General features: G+C 35.0%; 1 protein-coding gene across 1 annotated transcript in view; it reads right to left on the bottom strand.

Moving 5' to 3' along the window:
- Positions 1-17512, bottom strand: part of SYT10 (synaptotagmin 10) — a 99106-nt gene that overhangs the window by 6829 nt on the left and 74765 nt on the right. Inside the window, exons 4-6 of the mRNA XM_027858986.1 lie at positions 15744-15864; positions 11188-11359; positions 9351-9480 (exon numbers count right to left, since the gene is read on the bottom strand). Of these exons, the coding sequence (XP_027714787.1) occupies positions 9351-9480; positions 11188-11359; positions 15744-15864 (423 nt within the window). The remainder of the gene's footprint in view (positions 1-9350; positions 9481-11187; positions 11360-15743; positions 15865-17512) is intronic.

Here is a 17512-nt window from a genome sequence, read left to right as displayed (position 1 = left end):
AATATCAGGGCAGTTTTCCTTGATGATTTCTTGAAAGATGATGTCTACGCTCTTTTTTTGATCATGGCTTTCAGATAGTCCAATAATTTTTAAGTTCTCTCTCCTGGATCTATTTTCCAGGTCAGTTGTTTTTCCAATGAGATATTTCACATTATTTTCTAATTTTTCATTCTTTTGGATTTGTTTTACAGTGTCTTGATTTTCTCATAAAGTCACTAGCTTCCAATTGCTCTATTCTAATTTTTAAGGAAGTATTTTCCTCAGTAGTCTTTTGGACTTCCTTTTCCATTTGTCCAATTTTGCTCTTTAGGGCATTCTTCTCTTCATTGACTTTTTGAACCTCTTTTGCCATTTGGGTTAGGCTATTTTTTAAGGTGTTATTTTCTTCAGTATTTTTTGGGGTCTCCTTATTAAGCTGTTAACTTGCTTTTCATGATTTTCTTACATCACTCTCATTTCTCTTCCCAGTTTTTCCTCTACTTCTCGTACTTGCTTCTCAAAATCCCTTTTCAGCTCTTCCAAGGCCTGGGACTGATTCATATTTTTCTTGGAAGTTTTGGATGTAGGAGCTTTGACTTTGTTTTCTTCTTCTGGTTGTATGTTTTGATCTTCTTTGTCACCAAAGTAAGATAATATAGTCTGATTCTTTTTGCACTGCTTGCTCATGATCCCAACCGGTTACTTGAGTTTTAAACTCTTTGTTAAGGTAAGAGTCTGTTTCCAATGTGGAGAATGTACTGTCCCAAGCTTCGGGGGTTTGCACAGCTGTTTTCAGAGATACTTCTAGGGACCTGAAAAGTGTCAGTTCTTCCAAGGTGGTATGATAAGGGGTGAGGTGTTTCCTCTCCACCGCCACAACAAGCTCCACCACGCCAGCGTTCCTCCTCACCAGTGCTCTTCCTCGCCCCAGGACTGCCCCTCAGAACTGTGACTCAGATACAAGCATGGGCAAAGTAAGAGATCCTTGCAATCCCCCTCTGATCAGTCACTCGATTCCCCCTCAGTCTGTGGGCTGGAAGTTCAGGATGCAGCTGCTGCCCCAAGGGCACACTCTGGACTTGAGGCTGGAACCTAGCTTCTTCTCTTACCTCAGTAACAGACTTTTCCCACTGACCTTCTAAGTTGTCTTTGGCGTTTGTGGGTTGAGAAGTCTGCAAATCGCCACAGCTGCCCATGATTCAGTCCTATGAGGCCTGCTCCAGGGTCGCTGCAGGCTGTGCGCTCACGCCAAACTGCGCTCCTCTCCCAGCCCGGCGCGATATACCTTCCTGATCAGCCATGTGGGTTGTCTTGGGCTGGAAATTTGTTTTACTTTGTTTTTTTGTGGGTTCTGCTGCTTTAAATTTTGTTTAGAGCCATTTTTATAGGTATTTGGAGGGGTTTGGGGGAGAACTCTAGCAAGTCACTGCTTTCCCTCCGCCATCTTGGCTCTGCCCCCCAGGATTTTTTCTTAAGAAACCCATTTATCGATTATTCAATTTCTTTTTTTTAAAGACAGGGTTACTTCAGTAATGTATTTCCTCTACTGCCAAACTGGGCAATTTATATTTTTGTAAATGTTCATCTTTTCACTTAGATTGTAAGATTTATTAGCACGTAATTGAACAAAATAGCCCCCCATAATTGCTTTAATTTCATCTTCATTGGTGGTGAATTCAATCTTTTAATTTTTAATATTGGTAATTTGTTTTTTTTAAATAAAATTAATTATATTGTTTATATATTTTATTAACTTTTTCATAAAACCAGTTACTAAATTTATTTATTAGTTCTTTTCAAAGTTTCAATTTTCTTAATCTCTGCTATGATTTTCAGCATTTCAAATTTGATGTTTTTGTATTGGGGATTTTTATTCTTTTTCTAGTTTTTGAAGTTGTTCACCCAATTTATTGATCTGTTCTTTCTCTATTTTATTGATATACACATTTAGAGATATAAAATTTCTCCTAAGTACTGCTTTGGCTGCATCCCACAAATTTTGGTATTTATCCCTAATCCCTCTTCTCTTTGGTACCACTATTTCTTTACGGTTTTGTTTCTTAGTTCCTCTCTCCTGCATTTATCTAGTTATACATTTCTTCCCCCTTTTTTCTTCTTATTTAGTCAAACAGATTTCCTCTTCCTCTGCTCCTTCAACTAGTCCTTTTCATTAGTTTTTTAAATTTAATTTTTGTACCCCTTTCCAAAAAGAATTTCTCTCACTCTCTTCATTATCCATCTTTCTTCCTATTTACTCTATCTGATTCATGACCCACATGAGGCAGCTAGATGGCACAGTGTCCTGGGCCTGGAGTCAGGAAGACCTGAGTTCAAATCTGGCCTCAGACACTTATTAGCTGTGTGACTCTGGCAAGTCACTTAACCCTATTTGCCTCAATTCTTCATCTGTAAAATGAGCTGGGAACCACTCCAGTATCTTTGTCAAAAAAAAAATTACTCAGATGGGATCATAAAGAATCAGACACAACTGAAATGACTCAACAATAGCAACATAGTCATCATGTCTTTCTCTTTTCCCAGTATTCTTTATACAATCAAAACTTCTAAGGTATCCATTCTAGGCTCCTCCTATACATTTTAAATATAAATTGCTGGAATTCTAAAGTGATTACATTCAAGGTTATGAGAGAAAACCTTGACCAAAGCTTCTTAAGAGACAAAAAAACCTTAATTTTGCAGTTTAAACACATTGCCCCGATAGTAGATGCATTGAGTGGGCAAAGACTATTCCCTAGATTTAATTGAACATAATCTACAAATTTTACCTTTGCGATCCAATTAAAACTGAATTCATAAACTTTGGAGTGACCAAAAAAAATCTTTTCTCTCATTCCATCTCCAAATTTGTAAACTCATATATTGGGGAAAGTTCCCCCTTCCTTTGTCTGTCTTTTGATATTGGCCACAATCAAAAGACAGAAAGAGAACTCTCCCTCCCTCCCCCCATTAAATTACCCTTTTAAATTTTGTAGCTTAAGGGAGTCTCACTTTGCTTTTCAGTTTCCCTACTTAGTAAACACAGGTTATATCTTAAGTCCCACAGAGATAGACAGAACACACAGAGCCTTAGTGACCAAAAATCAAAGTTGAGGTAAAAGCTAATTTCTTTGCTTGCTTTGATTACCTTACTACTTACCTCTGCCATTTAAAACCACTTAATTTCTTTACTTACCTGAAAATCTGATAGCAAGAATCTTCCTAGAAATACCACATAACCCCAAAGACTTTAAAGCTAGGATTGTTAACTTTAGAGATTCTCTCACAGGGTAATTGTGCAGATTTCCCTTTTTTGAAACCTTATTCTCACAAAAAGTGGCATATTATAAGCAAGTATGTTGCTTATAATATTATATAACATATAATGTTATAATAACATAATTATGATATTATAATAATATAACCTAGAATGCCTCTTTTGAAAGGCATACCCAAAATGGCATATTATAAAAGCAAGTATATTGGTAGTATTTTGGGGTCAATTGGATTTCATGGGCTGATGTTCAGAATATTCCCAGAAAGTCCAGAAAGACTTGGAGCTATGGGATCATGTAGCAAGCCCTAAGTGGTCCCTTGGCCTAACCTTCTACCTCTAAGGCTGAAGTTGGGAAATCTGCATCAAAGTTTCATTAGATAAGACTTTCCAGTAAACTAGGAAGATCTATCCACTCAGTAAACATTAAAATGAATGACTCATTTCCCTGGAAAGTGTGACATGTAACTCTCAATAGGATTTCCTATGAAAAGGTGTGTGGGTTGCCCTTCTCAACTCTGACAGAAATAGCCACCACTCATTAATAGCATCTAGAGCAGGGATATAGCTGCTTCTTCTCCTTTGTGTTTCTTTCCCTGAGCATAGGTGCCAGAATAGGAATCCTCAGATAGACATTTCTAGTTTTAGAGGCAACATTGTGAGTTTGAGTTGAAAGTTCCTGAGGACCTCAGTTGGTGTTGGTTGTTCTGTGGGAGGTGTCTCCTACAGCTACTATAGCACTTCTTGGAGAATAAGATGAGGATCCCAACCCTTGGCCTGACTTGCCAAAAGACATGCACCTTGAACAGAGAGTGCAAAATCCAATCAAAGGTGAAATAGCTATTCATCTGGCCTACAAAATGCTTAATGTTTTGATGATTTTAGTATTTAACTCCTGGGAGAGTATAATAGTTATACTACTGCTTGAATCTTGAATCTTTTTTATGTATTCCTTTTGTGTATGAAGGAAATAAACATCGTTATAAACAATGTGCATTTCCTAAAGAATCCTGGCAACTTTGTGTTAATAGACAAATATTCTGGGATAGATTCAAATCAGTCAATCATTTTAATGCCTAATATATATCAGACATTGTATTACCCTAGGTGACAGGGATAAAAATAAAAAAGCAAAACTGTCTCTGCCCATAAGAGCTTTTAGGGATGATAAGATACAAATTTATAGATACATTCAAAGCAGAAAGAAAGTAACTAAGATCAGGAAAAACCTTATACATAAAGTGATACTTAATCTGCTTTTCTTAGACACAAACAACTGAGGTACATCCCACATCTATCATACTAATATGACAGGAAAGGAAAATGAAAAACATTGGAAGGGATGTGGTAAGACTGGGACTGTTACTGGAGTTGTGAACTAGTCCAACCATTCTGGAGAGCAACTTGGAACTATGCTTAAATGGCTATAAAACTATGCATACCTTCTGACTCAGCAACATCACTACTAGGTCTGTCCCCTAAAGAGATTAAAGAAAAAGGACTTATGTGTACAAAAAATATTTATAGCAGCTCTTTTTGTGGAAAATTAGAAATTGAGGGGATATCCATCAATTGTGGAATGACTGAAGAAGTTGTGGTATAAGATTGTGATGGAGTACTATTGTGCTATAAGAAAAGATGAGCAGGATGCTTTTAGAAAAACCTGGAAAGAAATATATAAACTAATGCAAAGTGAAGTGAGCAGGACCAGGAGAACACTGTACAGAGTAACAACAATATTGTATAATGACTTGGCTATTCTCAGCAATACAAAGGTCCAAGACAATTCTGAAGGACTTATGATGAAAAATGCTGTACACTTCCAAAGATAAATTGATGGAGTCTGAATGCACATCAAAACATAGTTAATTTTTAAAAATTTTCTTTTTGGTCTGTGTTTTCTTTCATAACATAGCTAATATGGAAATACATTGTGCATGACTGCACATGTGTAATCTATATCAAATTGCTTGCCTTCTCAGAGAGGGGAGAAAGGAGAGAGAGGGAGAAAGAATGTAACTGGAAAAAATAAAATATAAAAACTTAAAAAAACTCTTTTATAGATGTTTTTATTGTAAACAACATATCGTTGTATTCTGGTTTCTAATCCATTCTACTATTCTCTTCCATTTTGTGGGTGAGTTCATTCCACATAACATTTGCAGTTATGATGGCTGTGTATTTCTCTTTTTCTATTTTTTTCTATTTATACTTTAGTTTGTTACTCTGTCCCCTTCTCATTAGTCTGTTTTACTTTTGACCACTGCTTCCTTTAATCTACCTTCCTTCTTATCTTCCCTGCCTTTTTTTCCCCAGGGGTAGGGAACCTGTGGCCTTGAGGCCACATGCAGCCCTCTAGGTCCTCAAATGTGACCCTTTAACTGAACCCAAACTTCACAGAACAAATCCACCTAATAAAAGAACTTGTTCTATGAAGTTTGGATTCAGTCAAAGGGCCACACTTGAAGACCTGGAGGGTCATATGTGGCCTTGAAGTCATAGGTTCCCTATCCTGGTCTTAGCCCCTTTTCTTCTTACTTCCTTGTTAGGTAAGATAAATTTCTGTATCAAACTGGATATATGTATATTCTTCCCTCCTTGAACCAGTTCAGATGAGAGTAAAATACAAGCATTTCTCTCTCCCCTTTTCTTTCTTCCATTGTATAAAACTTCCTTGCACACCTCTTCTATGTTAGATAATTTTCCCATTCTTTCTTTCCCTCCCCTCTTCTCCCAGTGCATTCTTCTTTCCCACCCTTCCATTCTTCTTTTGAGGTCATTCCAACATAATAGACTCAAACTCATTCCCTGTGTCTAAGTAGACTCTAACTTCCCTAGTGATGACAGAGTGGTTACATTTATAATTTTCCCATATGTAAATGGGTTAACTTGTTTAGTCCCTCATGTTCTATCACTCATGTTTACCTTTTCATACTACTCTTGATTCTTGTGTTTGAATGTCAAATTTTATATTCACATCAAGTCTTTTCATCAGTAATGCTTGAAAGAGTTGTATTTCATTAAAATCCATTTTTTACCGTGTAGGGTTATACTCAGTTTTGCTGGGTAAGTTATTAGTGCTCTTGTAATCCTAGCTTCTTATATGAATCTGACTGTGGTGACATACTATTTGAATTTTTTCTTTTCAGTTTATTGAAGTTTTTTTCTATTTGACCTGAGAGCTCAGCAATTTGCCTATAATATTACTGGGAGTTTTCATTTTGGGATTTTTTTGGGGGGAAAGTGGATGTGCTTAGTGGATACTTTCAATTTCTACTTTGCCCTCTGGTTCTAAGATATCTGGGGAATTTTCTTTATAATTTCTTGACATGTAATGTCTAGGCCCTTTTTGTAGTCATGACTTTCTGGTAGATGAATAATTTGTAAATTTTCTCTCCTCAATCTATTTTCCACATCAACTGTTTTTCCTATGAAATATTTGCTATTTTCTTCTATTTTTTTCCAGACTTTTTATTTTGTTTTATTGTTTACTGATGTCTCATAAAATCATTGGTTTCCATTCAACTAATTCTAATTTTAAGGAACTATTTTCTTCAGTTATGTACTTCTTTTACTCTTTAGCCAATTCTGATTTTTAAGAAGTGATTATCTTCAGCATTTTTTTTGTGTCTCTTTTGCCAAGTCATCAATTATTGATGGACTTGTGTCCAATTTGTACTTTTCTTTGATACTTTGCTTGTAGATGTTTCCAAGTTCTCCTCAGTTTCTGTATTGAGCTTCTTTGCCACCATAATAGTTTTTTAGTGATCTTTGTTGTTGTTTTTTGCTCATTTTTTCAACCTATTTCTTGATTTTGAACTTTATGTATTATTGGGGCACTGCTTACTTCAGGAGGTGGGGGGGATGACTAGTCTGATCTTCTGTCTTTTATGTCGTTTTGCTGCTTTCACAGCAGATCTGTGATTATATGGTGCTTCTAAAGTAGCGTGAAAGGGGGAGGGATGTGTTCACTGCCTTTATGGTCTGTACTTTTGTCCTTACACAGGTAGGAATTATGATCCAAAACTGAGTAATAGGTGATAGGGTTACTAGATGGTTCCATTCCCTGCTCCTAGTGCTACTACAGGGGTTCCCAGGTATTCACTTCTATTAACATTTAATCCCTTGGTGAAGGGTTTTTTCCTAAATTACCCTGAGCTAGAAAAAAAATTCTCTGTGACTTTTTCTTGGCTTTCCTGTTCAGAATTCATTTTGACACATTTTTTATGTTGTGAAAAAGGTTTTGGGGAAGCTGAAGTGAAATAGTTAACCTCTCTCCAATCTTGATTCTACCCCTTGGATTTAACACTTCTAAGGTGTCTATTTTGAGCTCACTTTTCTAAACCCTTACATGTTTTTTGCCTTTTTGTAAATCTTGCTTCCTTCCTATTTTGGGGTTTTGTGGTTGACTACTAAAAGTATCTCTGTCTCCTGAAGGAGATATACAGGATAGCATTATTGTCCCATGGTAGAAATTATTCTCTTTCCATGATCATTCAGATTATTACCATTCCTTGCCCTCCCCATGATAACTTTTTAAAAAATTTGCCATGAAATGCCTTCTCTGAGTCCATGCTCTCCCTGAAAGGTTTCTGGATGTTGGTTGCCCCAATAACCCTGATTCCTCTTAACTTGGAGCAGAATGCTTTCCATGGAGGTATAACACTCTCTCAGAGATAGTGGTCACTTTAAGTACCATGTCCCCACAAATTAGACCCATTGTAAGATACCCATTTCCCACTACAAAATAAGTATATCTTCTCTACCTATGGGGTCATTCTTGAGTTGGACTCCCTACCATGATTGATTCAAAAATTCCCAGGATAGTCAATGTTATAAGGATTGTGGAAAGACAGGCACACTAACACATTTCTGGTGGAGCTGTGAATTAGTCCAAAAATTCTGCAAAGCTATTTAGAATTATATCAAGAAAATAACTAACATATTCATAGCTTTTGTTTCAGAGAACCCATTGCTAAGCACATACACTAAAAAAGCCTCCTATGGAAAATAAACTTCCTTACACATAAAAATGTTTACATCAGTGTTTTCTGTAATATCAAATAACTGGAAACAAAGTAGATGCCCCTCTATTAGAGAATGACTAAATCATTTTTTGTACATGCAATGTAATGGAATATTATTGTGATGTAAGAGACAATGGGGAAGCTAGGTGGCACAATAGATAGAATGCTGGCCCTAGAGTCAGGAGAACCTGAGTTCAAATCCAGCCTCAGATACTTACTAGCTGTGTGACCATGAGCAAGTCACTTAACCTTGTTTACCTCAGTTTCTTTCACTGTGAAATGAGTGGTATACATCTGTAACACGTGCTACAGAAGAGAAGTAGTTTGGTGGATCACTTAAGCTCAGGAGTTCTGAGGGGCACTAGAACTAAAACCAATTGGTTTTCTGTCCTGTCTTGCACCCATATGGTGACCTACTGGGGATTTGGGGATGCCTAAGGAAGGATGAACCAGCCCAGCTTCTGGAGCAGCTTCTGGGTCAATCAACAAATATATCAAGTCTATAAGTGGTCACTGCACTTTCAGCCAGGCAAGATAAGGAGATCTAGTCTCAAAACACCAAAACAAAACAACAGTGAATATGATGAGTACAGAGAATTATGGAAGAATTATATGAACTGATGCAATGTGAATTAAGTGCCAAATAGTGTTTATTACATTGTAAGTGAAAACAATAATAAAACAAAAGAAATTGAATGATGCAAAATTGTAATGACCAAAGTTGGTCTTAAAGAAGAAAAGTGAGAATGCATTGCCCTAATTTGCAGAAACTGAAGACTACGAATTTGGAATACCAACTATAATGTCAGACCTAGTAAACAAATTGCTTAGTTTTGCTGAACTTTTTTTTTCTTTTTTAATGATTTGTTATAAAGAATGGCTCTCTGGGTGTACAGTAGAGAAATATACTAGAAAATGTAGGTAATTTAAAAAAAATTAACAATTTTTAAAACAAAAAATGGAATATGTAAACATAAATTGTATTTAAATTCATGACATAATTCCTGTAATAATAATTCAACCAAAAGTACTAACAAATAAAACATAAATTAGAACCTTGAAAGTAGACTTACTTCTAGCAATGGATGCCAATGAGTTATTGGTTTTCTGTGATAGGTTAGCATTTCATTCCAATGATCTCGTCCCAGACCTTCAGCATCCAGTCCTGTCTTACATACTCCTATTACCTCATTGTGTCCTACCCTATGAATAATTAAGATTATGCTTTTAATTTTATTTTCAAAGATAAATAAGTTTCCATATATCATAAAATATGCAAATCAATTAATGAAACTAAAATTTTGCTTTAGTAAGTTTAGTTTATTATAATGGAATTAATATATTAAAATTTCATTAACACTGAAAATGCAAACTTAAGAGATTCCAAAATGTAATATATAGTATCAGCTTTGTAATGCCAGAGAATCATTTATGTGTAATATACTGTACATTTTACTTGTGCCTGAATTATGTATACTTTCAAAAAAGTATGAGAAATACCAGCACATAATATAGGAATCCTCACAATTACTTACCTGGAAAAAGTACCAATGAGTCTAATGATATAAATATAATCTTATTTCTTTCCATAGAAACAGTGTTATAATGCAAATTAGTTTCCTGACTAAGAGTTGAATGGCAAACTTCTTTGTAGAAATGACCACTCATATCAAGTTTAACAAACTTATTCGTGCGCACACGCACGTGTGTGTGTGTGTGTGTGTGTGTGTGTGTATAGTTATCTTTTCCACATGGCACATGGGGGGATTAGGGGTGTGGCTTTCCTGCAATCTGAAAAATCTACATAAAAATTTTGGCCCTCCCTTTGTACCAGAGAGGAATTCTGCAATTTTTCTTTTTCTTTTATGGGGTGTTTAAAATACCTTATTCTAAAATTTGGGTTAAGCATTTGGTCATAGGCTCTGTGTCATCTGCTAGTCTTTACATGTTGTCTGTGACTTCCACAAAACTCCCCCAAAATTCCCATTTAATCTCTTATGCTGACCCACAATATATTGAAACCATGATATGATAGGCAAAGTCACAATGTGAAAGGGATAATTACATAGTTCATATATACACATGTGTGTAATATATACATATAACATAGGTGTATGTATGTGTGTGTATATATGTATACTGTATAGAATAAAGCTTTATATAGAATATAATCAGTCAGATAAAGTCATACAAGGTCATACCCATCTTATGCAATTTTATTTAATACAATAAAGCATCACAGTAATCATATGTATGTATATGTGGAGGGATCAGGAGAAAAGGAAGGCTTCTTAAATGGGGGAACACCATGAACAAAGGTCCAGAGGTACCTACCCTTTCTGGGAACAGTAACTAGGCCAATTTTTCTGGATTGGAGGAGGGTTTGTGTAGGAGAATAGGGGAAGATATGTTATGTTAGATTACAAAAGACCTCAAATGCTTGGTCAAGAAGTATGTGCTTAATTGGTAAGTAGTGGGATAGATTTTTGAACACGTATGATTTGCAAAATGGCATTGAGGTCAATTTGGCAGTTTGTAGAATGGATTAAATCTATCTTTTATCTCCACTACTTACTTTTTGTTTCTTACCATCATAGAGGACTTACTGTGAATACCTCATTTTTCAGTTGGAAAAAATTAATTACAGTGTAAGTAACTTGCCCCAGCATATAGCTACTAGCTAGATTCTAGTATAGAGCTTTTCCCACTAGCCTACACTGCTTAGAATTACTTCCATTAGTTTTTTTTAAATTTTTAAGTGTATGCATATATGTCTAATATTTTACTTAATCTACTGACAATTGAAAGCATTATGATAATAGAAAATGAACTTAAAAATCCAGATACCTGTATCCTAAAATCTAATAATGCTGTTCTGAAAAGACTGTTTACACAGGAAGAGATACCTACCTATCATAATCCATGACAGCAATCAAGAGGCTGACCTGGTCTACATTCTCAGGAGGAATATCAAAAATGATGGCCTCATTATAAACTGGATTTAAAGTATTTTTTTTGATAGTTGTTTTTCTTTTTTTCAATCTTCGACCCTCACACATCAATGACACTTTTACATATGGATCTGAAAGTAAAAAAATAAAACATTTTTATAAAGCTGTGAGAATATAGAATCTTAATCAAATTGTAGCTCAAAGCTATGAACATAATTTAATATTTACTATAAGAAAAAATGTTCTTCATGGAATACTTAGAATTTCTATTCTTTTTGCTTATGAGAGACATGGTAGAGGAAATAAAGGGTCAGTCTGAATCAGGAAGACCTGGGCTTGAAACTGGCCTCTAACACATAATAGTTGTATATCATGGGTAATGACTGAACAACAACAACAACAACAAAAATGGGTAACATATATTTAAGGTTCAGTGCTTCAGGCAACATTTTAATACTGTAAGTTACAGCCCAGTTACTAGCTGAATTGTTAGAAGGAATTTCATACTGAGTCCTCCATAGTGAAGAATGTGTAAGTCAGACCAGCAAAAATATTGTGTGGCAGGACTGATATTAAAGTTTCAATTATAGAAATCATTATAGAATTATAGAAAGCAGGTTGGGATAATTTAATTTATGATATATTTTAACATAAATAATTTATCAGGATCAAATGATCCTAGAGTTAATTTGATCTGGCTACTTTTGAGAAAAAGGAAGAATATTTGTTTTCACCCAAGAAATGTACCTTATAGCTGCTTTATTTTTTTCTCTTTAGAAAACTTTGATTTCTGCAAGAATAGATTTTGATCAAAACACTATCAATAATTATGTGAGATTATTATTCTTTAATTTGTTGTTTTGTTGTTTCATTTGTCCTTCATTTTCAAAGAGAACCAATTATTTAATTCTCACTACAATAATGTAACCTTAACTGCAGATACATTTGGTACCAATCTCTCTGAAGGACCAACTCCTGTATATAGGGAAAGGAGGGGCAGCTAGGGGGGCAGCACCGGCCCCGAAGTCAGGAGGACCTGAGTTCAAGTCCGGCCTCAGATCAAACACTTGACACTTACTGGCTGTGTGACCCTGGGCAAGTCACTTAACCCCAATTGCCTAAAAAAAAAAAAAAAGGAAAGAGGGAGAGATGGAGAGAAAAGGGAGAGAAAAAGAGGAAAGGAGGGAGGTGGGGAGAGACAGACACAGACAGAGACTTTGGAAAATGTAAACATGGAGGAAAAGCCAGCTCCTTGATGTGTCCCTGATTTCCAGCTTGTGTCTCTAGAAACTCTGGGGAATTTCCCTTTGGGTAAGATCAAGGACTCTCTCTTTGATGAAATATCTAATCTTGTTCCCATCTATCCACTCTCTGTATTTTCTGGCATATTATAATCTATATATTTTCTCCAATTTCTGTTTGCTATTTGTTTGGATGAATGGATTTACTTGCTATTTGCCATTTGTGATGTTCTTTCTTATGTTGGCATAACCAGGAAGGGGGCAATGTGATGGGTATAAGTTTTGGGATACTCTCTCCCTCTAAGGGATAGTAACTAGGAAAGCAACTTCATACTGAAACTATGTACTCCTAAATTAATAACGTTTAGGGGAACAGATATTCTCGTATGTTATCCTTTCTGGGACTAGAAAACACAGAGAGTTTAGTCTTGAGGTACTCTGGGGTTTGCATGCCCAGCTATTATATTGGCTCTTTTCTGCCCCTCAGAGGCAGTCTAGATCTCAGATTACATCTATCTATGCATCATCATTAGTTGTATGTTTATATGTTTAGACCATTCATTTTACATGAGTAGCATATTTCTTATATGTGAGGCTCATCCAGGTACACATGCCACATCATGGCATCAAGGTAACTCTGGGTTCTCTATGGCCACACCAATAGTATGCAAGCTTCGGAAAATCATAACAAGCCAGAATTCAGTGATGAAGCACATGTATAAATGCAGGTACAATTTCCCCTTTTCTCTCCATCTCTCCCTCTTTCCCTATATACAGGAGTTGGTCCTCCAGAGAGATTGGTACCAAATGTATCTGCAGTTGAGGTTACATTATTGTAGTGATAATTAAATAATTGGTCCTCATTGAAAATGAAGGACAAATGAAACAACAAATTAAAGGAAAGGTTCATAACCAGAAGACCTACAAAGTGATATATTCATCATCAGCATCATCATCATCATCATCATCATCACAATAGTTAAAATGAAGAATGTCTACTAAGGAACAGAGATATCGCATCCTTCACTGGAGGACAGTGCACACATGAACAGAATCATGAACATACGGAAGTACTGAAGAAGAACTAATGTCAATTTGGAAAGAGATGTTTAAAATTGTGAAAAATAAAGCTTGTCATTTTTCTTTAACTATGTCAATATATTGTGGAATAAACAGTGAACTTCTTGGTTCACCACTTACTAGCTATGTGATTTGTAGGGAGTCACTCTCATTGATTCTTGATTTTCTCATTTATAAATTGGGTCAACTTACATTATGTAAGTCACAGGGTTGTGAGAAAAGCACTTTGTAAATTTTAAACACTATATTAGCTGTTATTACAGATAGAGAAAAATTAAGAATTAAGTACATACTTGGAAATGATAGAAAAAGAAAAAGAATAAGTCAGATTAAATGGCTTTTTCCTGTCGCTAAATACTTAAAAGAAAATAAGGTGGTGTAATAATGAGGGTAAAGAAGCAAAAAGCCGAGAGACTTGGCTTTTCCTGACTTGATTATTTACATTTTTATACAGTGCTCTAAGCTTTAATGAAATGCTTTTTTTAAAAAATCTCAATAAACAAGAAAATAGTGTATATTCTTTTCTCCATTTATAGATAAAGAAAATGAGGCTGAGAGGTAAAGCAATTTGCTTGTATTCAACCAGCTTGAGTCAAAACTAAGATTTAGACCTTGACTCACTGACCTCCAATTCAACTCTGGGTATAATCAGGGGAATACCTTTGATTGGCTCTGGATAAAGTATGACTCATGAAGTATGACTGGAGTCGAGCCTCTTCCAGGACCACATGTACTATATTTGAAGTTAGGTGACTTCTGGTCACATGTTTACTCTGTCCCTTTCTAGTGTGCCATGATTAGCTTTCAAGTACGAAACAACAACACTTTGGCTCCATGATAGCAGTAGGGGAAGGGGCTCATCAAACAAGTTTGGCCACAGAAGCACTAGGAGTTGCATGCCCAGGAGACACTAAAATGGTTGACTCTACCCTCTGATGCTTAACCTTTCACTCCCAGAAAGTCCCAGTGTGGAACTTAACATAGGGGAGAGAGGATATTTTCTTTCTCTTTTTCTCCCCAACTCTTGTAATTATGGTGCCTTTAAAGCCTAGGTAAGCCTAACACTGATCCTTTTCTGCTTGAACTTTTTGGGAATGAAACTCATGAACTCTGGTATCCCTTAATCAGTGCCAAACTACACTATGGGATTTGCTCCCTACAGTTACTACAATGCTTCTTTGAAAAGAAAATGACCACCAATGAGAAGGGGAGTACAACTCATGGCCTGCATTGCCAGAAAACATGGATCAAATGAGATAATAAATGGAAAGTGCTTTGCAAATCTTAAAGCACTATATTAATTCTAATTATTTGTTGTTCCTCCTTCATTTTTTAAGAGAACCAATGATATCATGAGGATCTTGACTTGCACATGAATTGGATTTAAGTGAGGCAGAGTTGTACAGTTGTCAGCCTTACTTTCTTCTAGAGTTATCAAAGTCCAGTGGCAAAACAAAAGTCAAGATGACAGGCGATGATCCAGGATGCAGTGGATGGCCCTGGTATTCAATGTATGACCAAGCGCTAAACGCTCCACAGTGCCTGTTTTGGTTGCCTTCATGACCACAGGAGGAAGTCTTCACATGTTTGGGTAGTCACTCCCCAAACTCACTGATGGGTTTGAGATCTGTCAGTTACCCTCAAACTGGTTTAGCCTGTCTACTGAGATGGTTTTACTGGATTAAAGCCACTGCACATACTATAGCATCTTGGGGCCACAGATAAGAATTAGGTAACAGGTAGACACCAAAGAAGGTGAATAAGCAGCCCTGAAAAGACTTGGTCACACCAGAGGGACTAGTCCTTCCTGAACATCCCATGGACCATGCTATTAAATGCTAGCTATAATGTAAGGGAGACAAGTCTCATCAAGTGTTCCATGTTTTATTGTTTTAGATATTCACTTCCCGGAAGGGCATAATAGTAGTTCTAAGTGTAATATAAGTGTAACAGTAATTACACATTTAAATTTTTGTCAATAGCTGCTTATGAACCTGAAGTAGACCTTATATAGATGGGTTTCATTTTAAACAAAATATAAAATTCATAATTTAATTTTCAGTTTCTTTCACTGCTTTTATTCAGCTTCAGAAAAAGAATATGTACTTAGTATAATGATAGCTAGATATACAGACTAGTTATATGTTTCATCTTGAAGCAGGAATCTTGAGCTAATGATTGGATGTGTACACACCTGATGAACCTGTGATATCCATTGCCTTGAGATTTCTGCACTTGATGACTATTAATGTCACACGCCCAGCCGTAGGCAAATAACAAAGGGAAAACATGATTTCACCCAGGTCTATGCTTTCCTAGAAAGGAAAACATTGTTATTTTTTTCAAACATGTCAATGTTTGGAACATCAAATACTGAAAAAAATTAATTTCACTGAATGGAGATTTTTTCTTTTTTATATTCGCAGCATTTAAAACTGCTTTAAGTAGCACTACTAGAAGCTTATTCAAGAGAAGATAATCTGTCTGGGGTCAATGAAAGTAACCATCCAGAAGTGGAAGCAATGAAAAGTAATTTCATTACAATATTATCATCACATTCTCATCTTAAAATGGACTGGGTTTTCTTAATATTTAAAGGTATAGCTGCCAACACGAGACCTCAATAAAAAGCTAATATATATGCTATACTCTACAATTTAAACCGAATTTACTAGCTAAAGAAAAACAAAACCAGAATTCATAAGTTATTTTTTGGTTTTTTACATAATTTTATAATTATAGAAAACATAATTATACAATTTAATATAGTTATTATTGATACTAATATAATATAAAATTATATATTATGTTTAACATACTTCTATAATGTATAATTACACTCTAATTTTATAATTTTATTTTTAATTTAAATAACTATATTATTTTTAAAATTATGAACAATTGCTATTAACAAAATGAATTAAATAAACATAGGAGGAAAAAAAGGCAAAGCCTTACCTCTAACGTATTAGCTTTAAGTGAAGCAGAATCAGACTAAATATAGAGCAAAGAAGAAAAATGTTTTTGTTTTGTCATTTTTCCAAGATGTTTTGAAGATTTGTCATCTTTGGACCTATTTCTTTCTATTCTTTTTAAAAATGTAGTCTGAAACTAGTGTACATACAATTTTTTTATAATTTATTTCTCTCTGTATCACCTTAGATAGATCTATCTATATTTTCTTGTATGATACATGATTATCATTTAATGGAATATTTTACTTATCTGTTTTCTATTATACAAAAAATATCAGGTATTTCTATTTTGTCTAATATAAATATATCAGTCATGAATATTTTGAACAGATAATTCCCCTTTATGATGTTTTGTGATAAAGTCCTAATAATAGAATGTCTAGGTTGAAGGGCATAATCAGATTTGCAATTCTTATTGTATATTGTCATTATCACTCTCCAAAATATTTACACAATTCTGTAGCTCCAAAAACAGTATCTATTTCTTGACAGTTCCACTAACATAGAATTTTATATTTTGTAAAAGATATTTTTATCATGCTAATGGGATATACTAAGGTTGTTTTGATTTTTCATTTATTTATCATGAGGCTATTTGAGCATCTTTTCACATAGTTATTAATAGTTTGAACTTTCTCTTTTGTAAATTTCTGCTTATTAAAAATTTTTTTTTCTGATGTTTACCCAGGACAAAACAAACCTGAAGGTGTTATGTCCCTATGTAAATAAAGTCAGACTGTGACTTTCAAATCCAAATCCCCATAGAAAGTTATTTTTCTGTAAATAAAATTAATTTTTGTATGCATTTACAATTTGTTCCTCCCTCTGTTCCCCTCTCCCCCTCCATGATCAAAAAGAAAAAAGATAAAATCCATGCTTGAAAATGCATGCCTCTTTCTGCATTTTAAGTTTATCACGTCTATGGTGAAGGTGAGGGTCAGGTTTCATCTGCAGCCATTTGGACTTAGTTTATTATTATGTTGATCAG

This window comes from Vombatus ursinus, unplaced genomic scaffold (genome assembly GCF_900497805.2).
Source record: "Vombatus ursinus unplaced genomic scaffold, bare-nosed wombat genome assembly UNPS02013950.1, whole genome shotgun sequence".
NCBI lineage: Eukaryota > Metazoa > Chordata > Mammalia > Diprotodontia > Vombatidae > Vombatus > Vombatus ursinus.
This window is presented reverse-complemented; position numbering and strand designations above follow the sequence as displayed.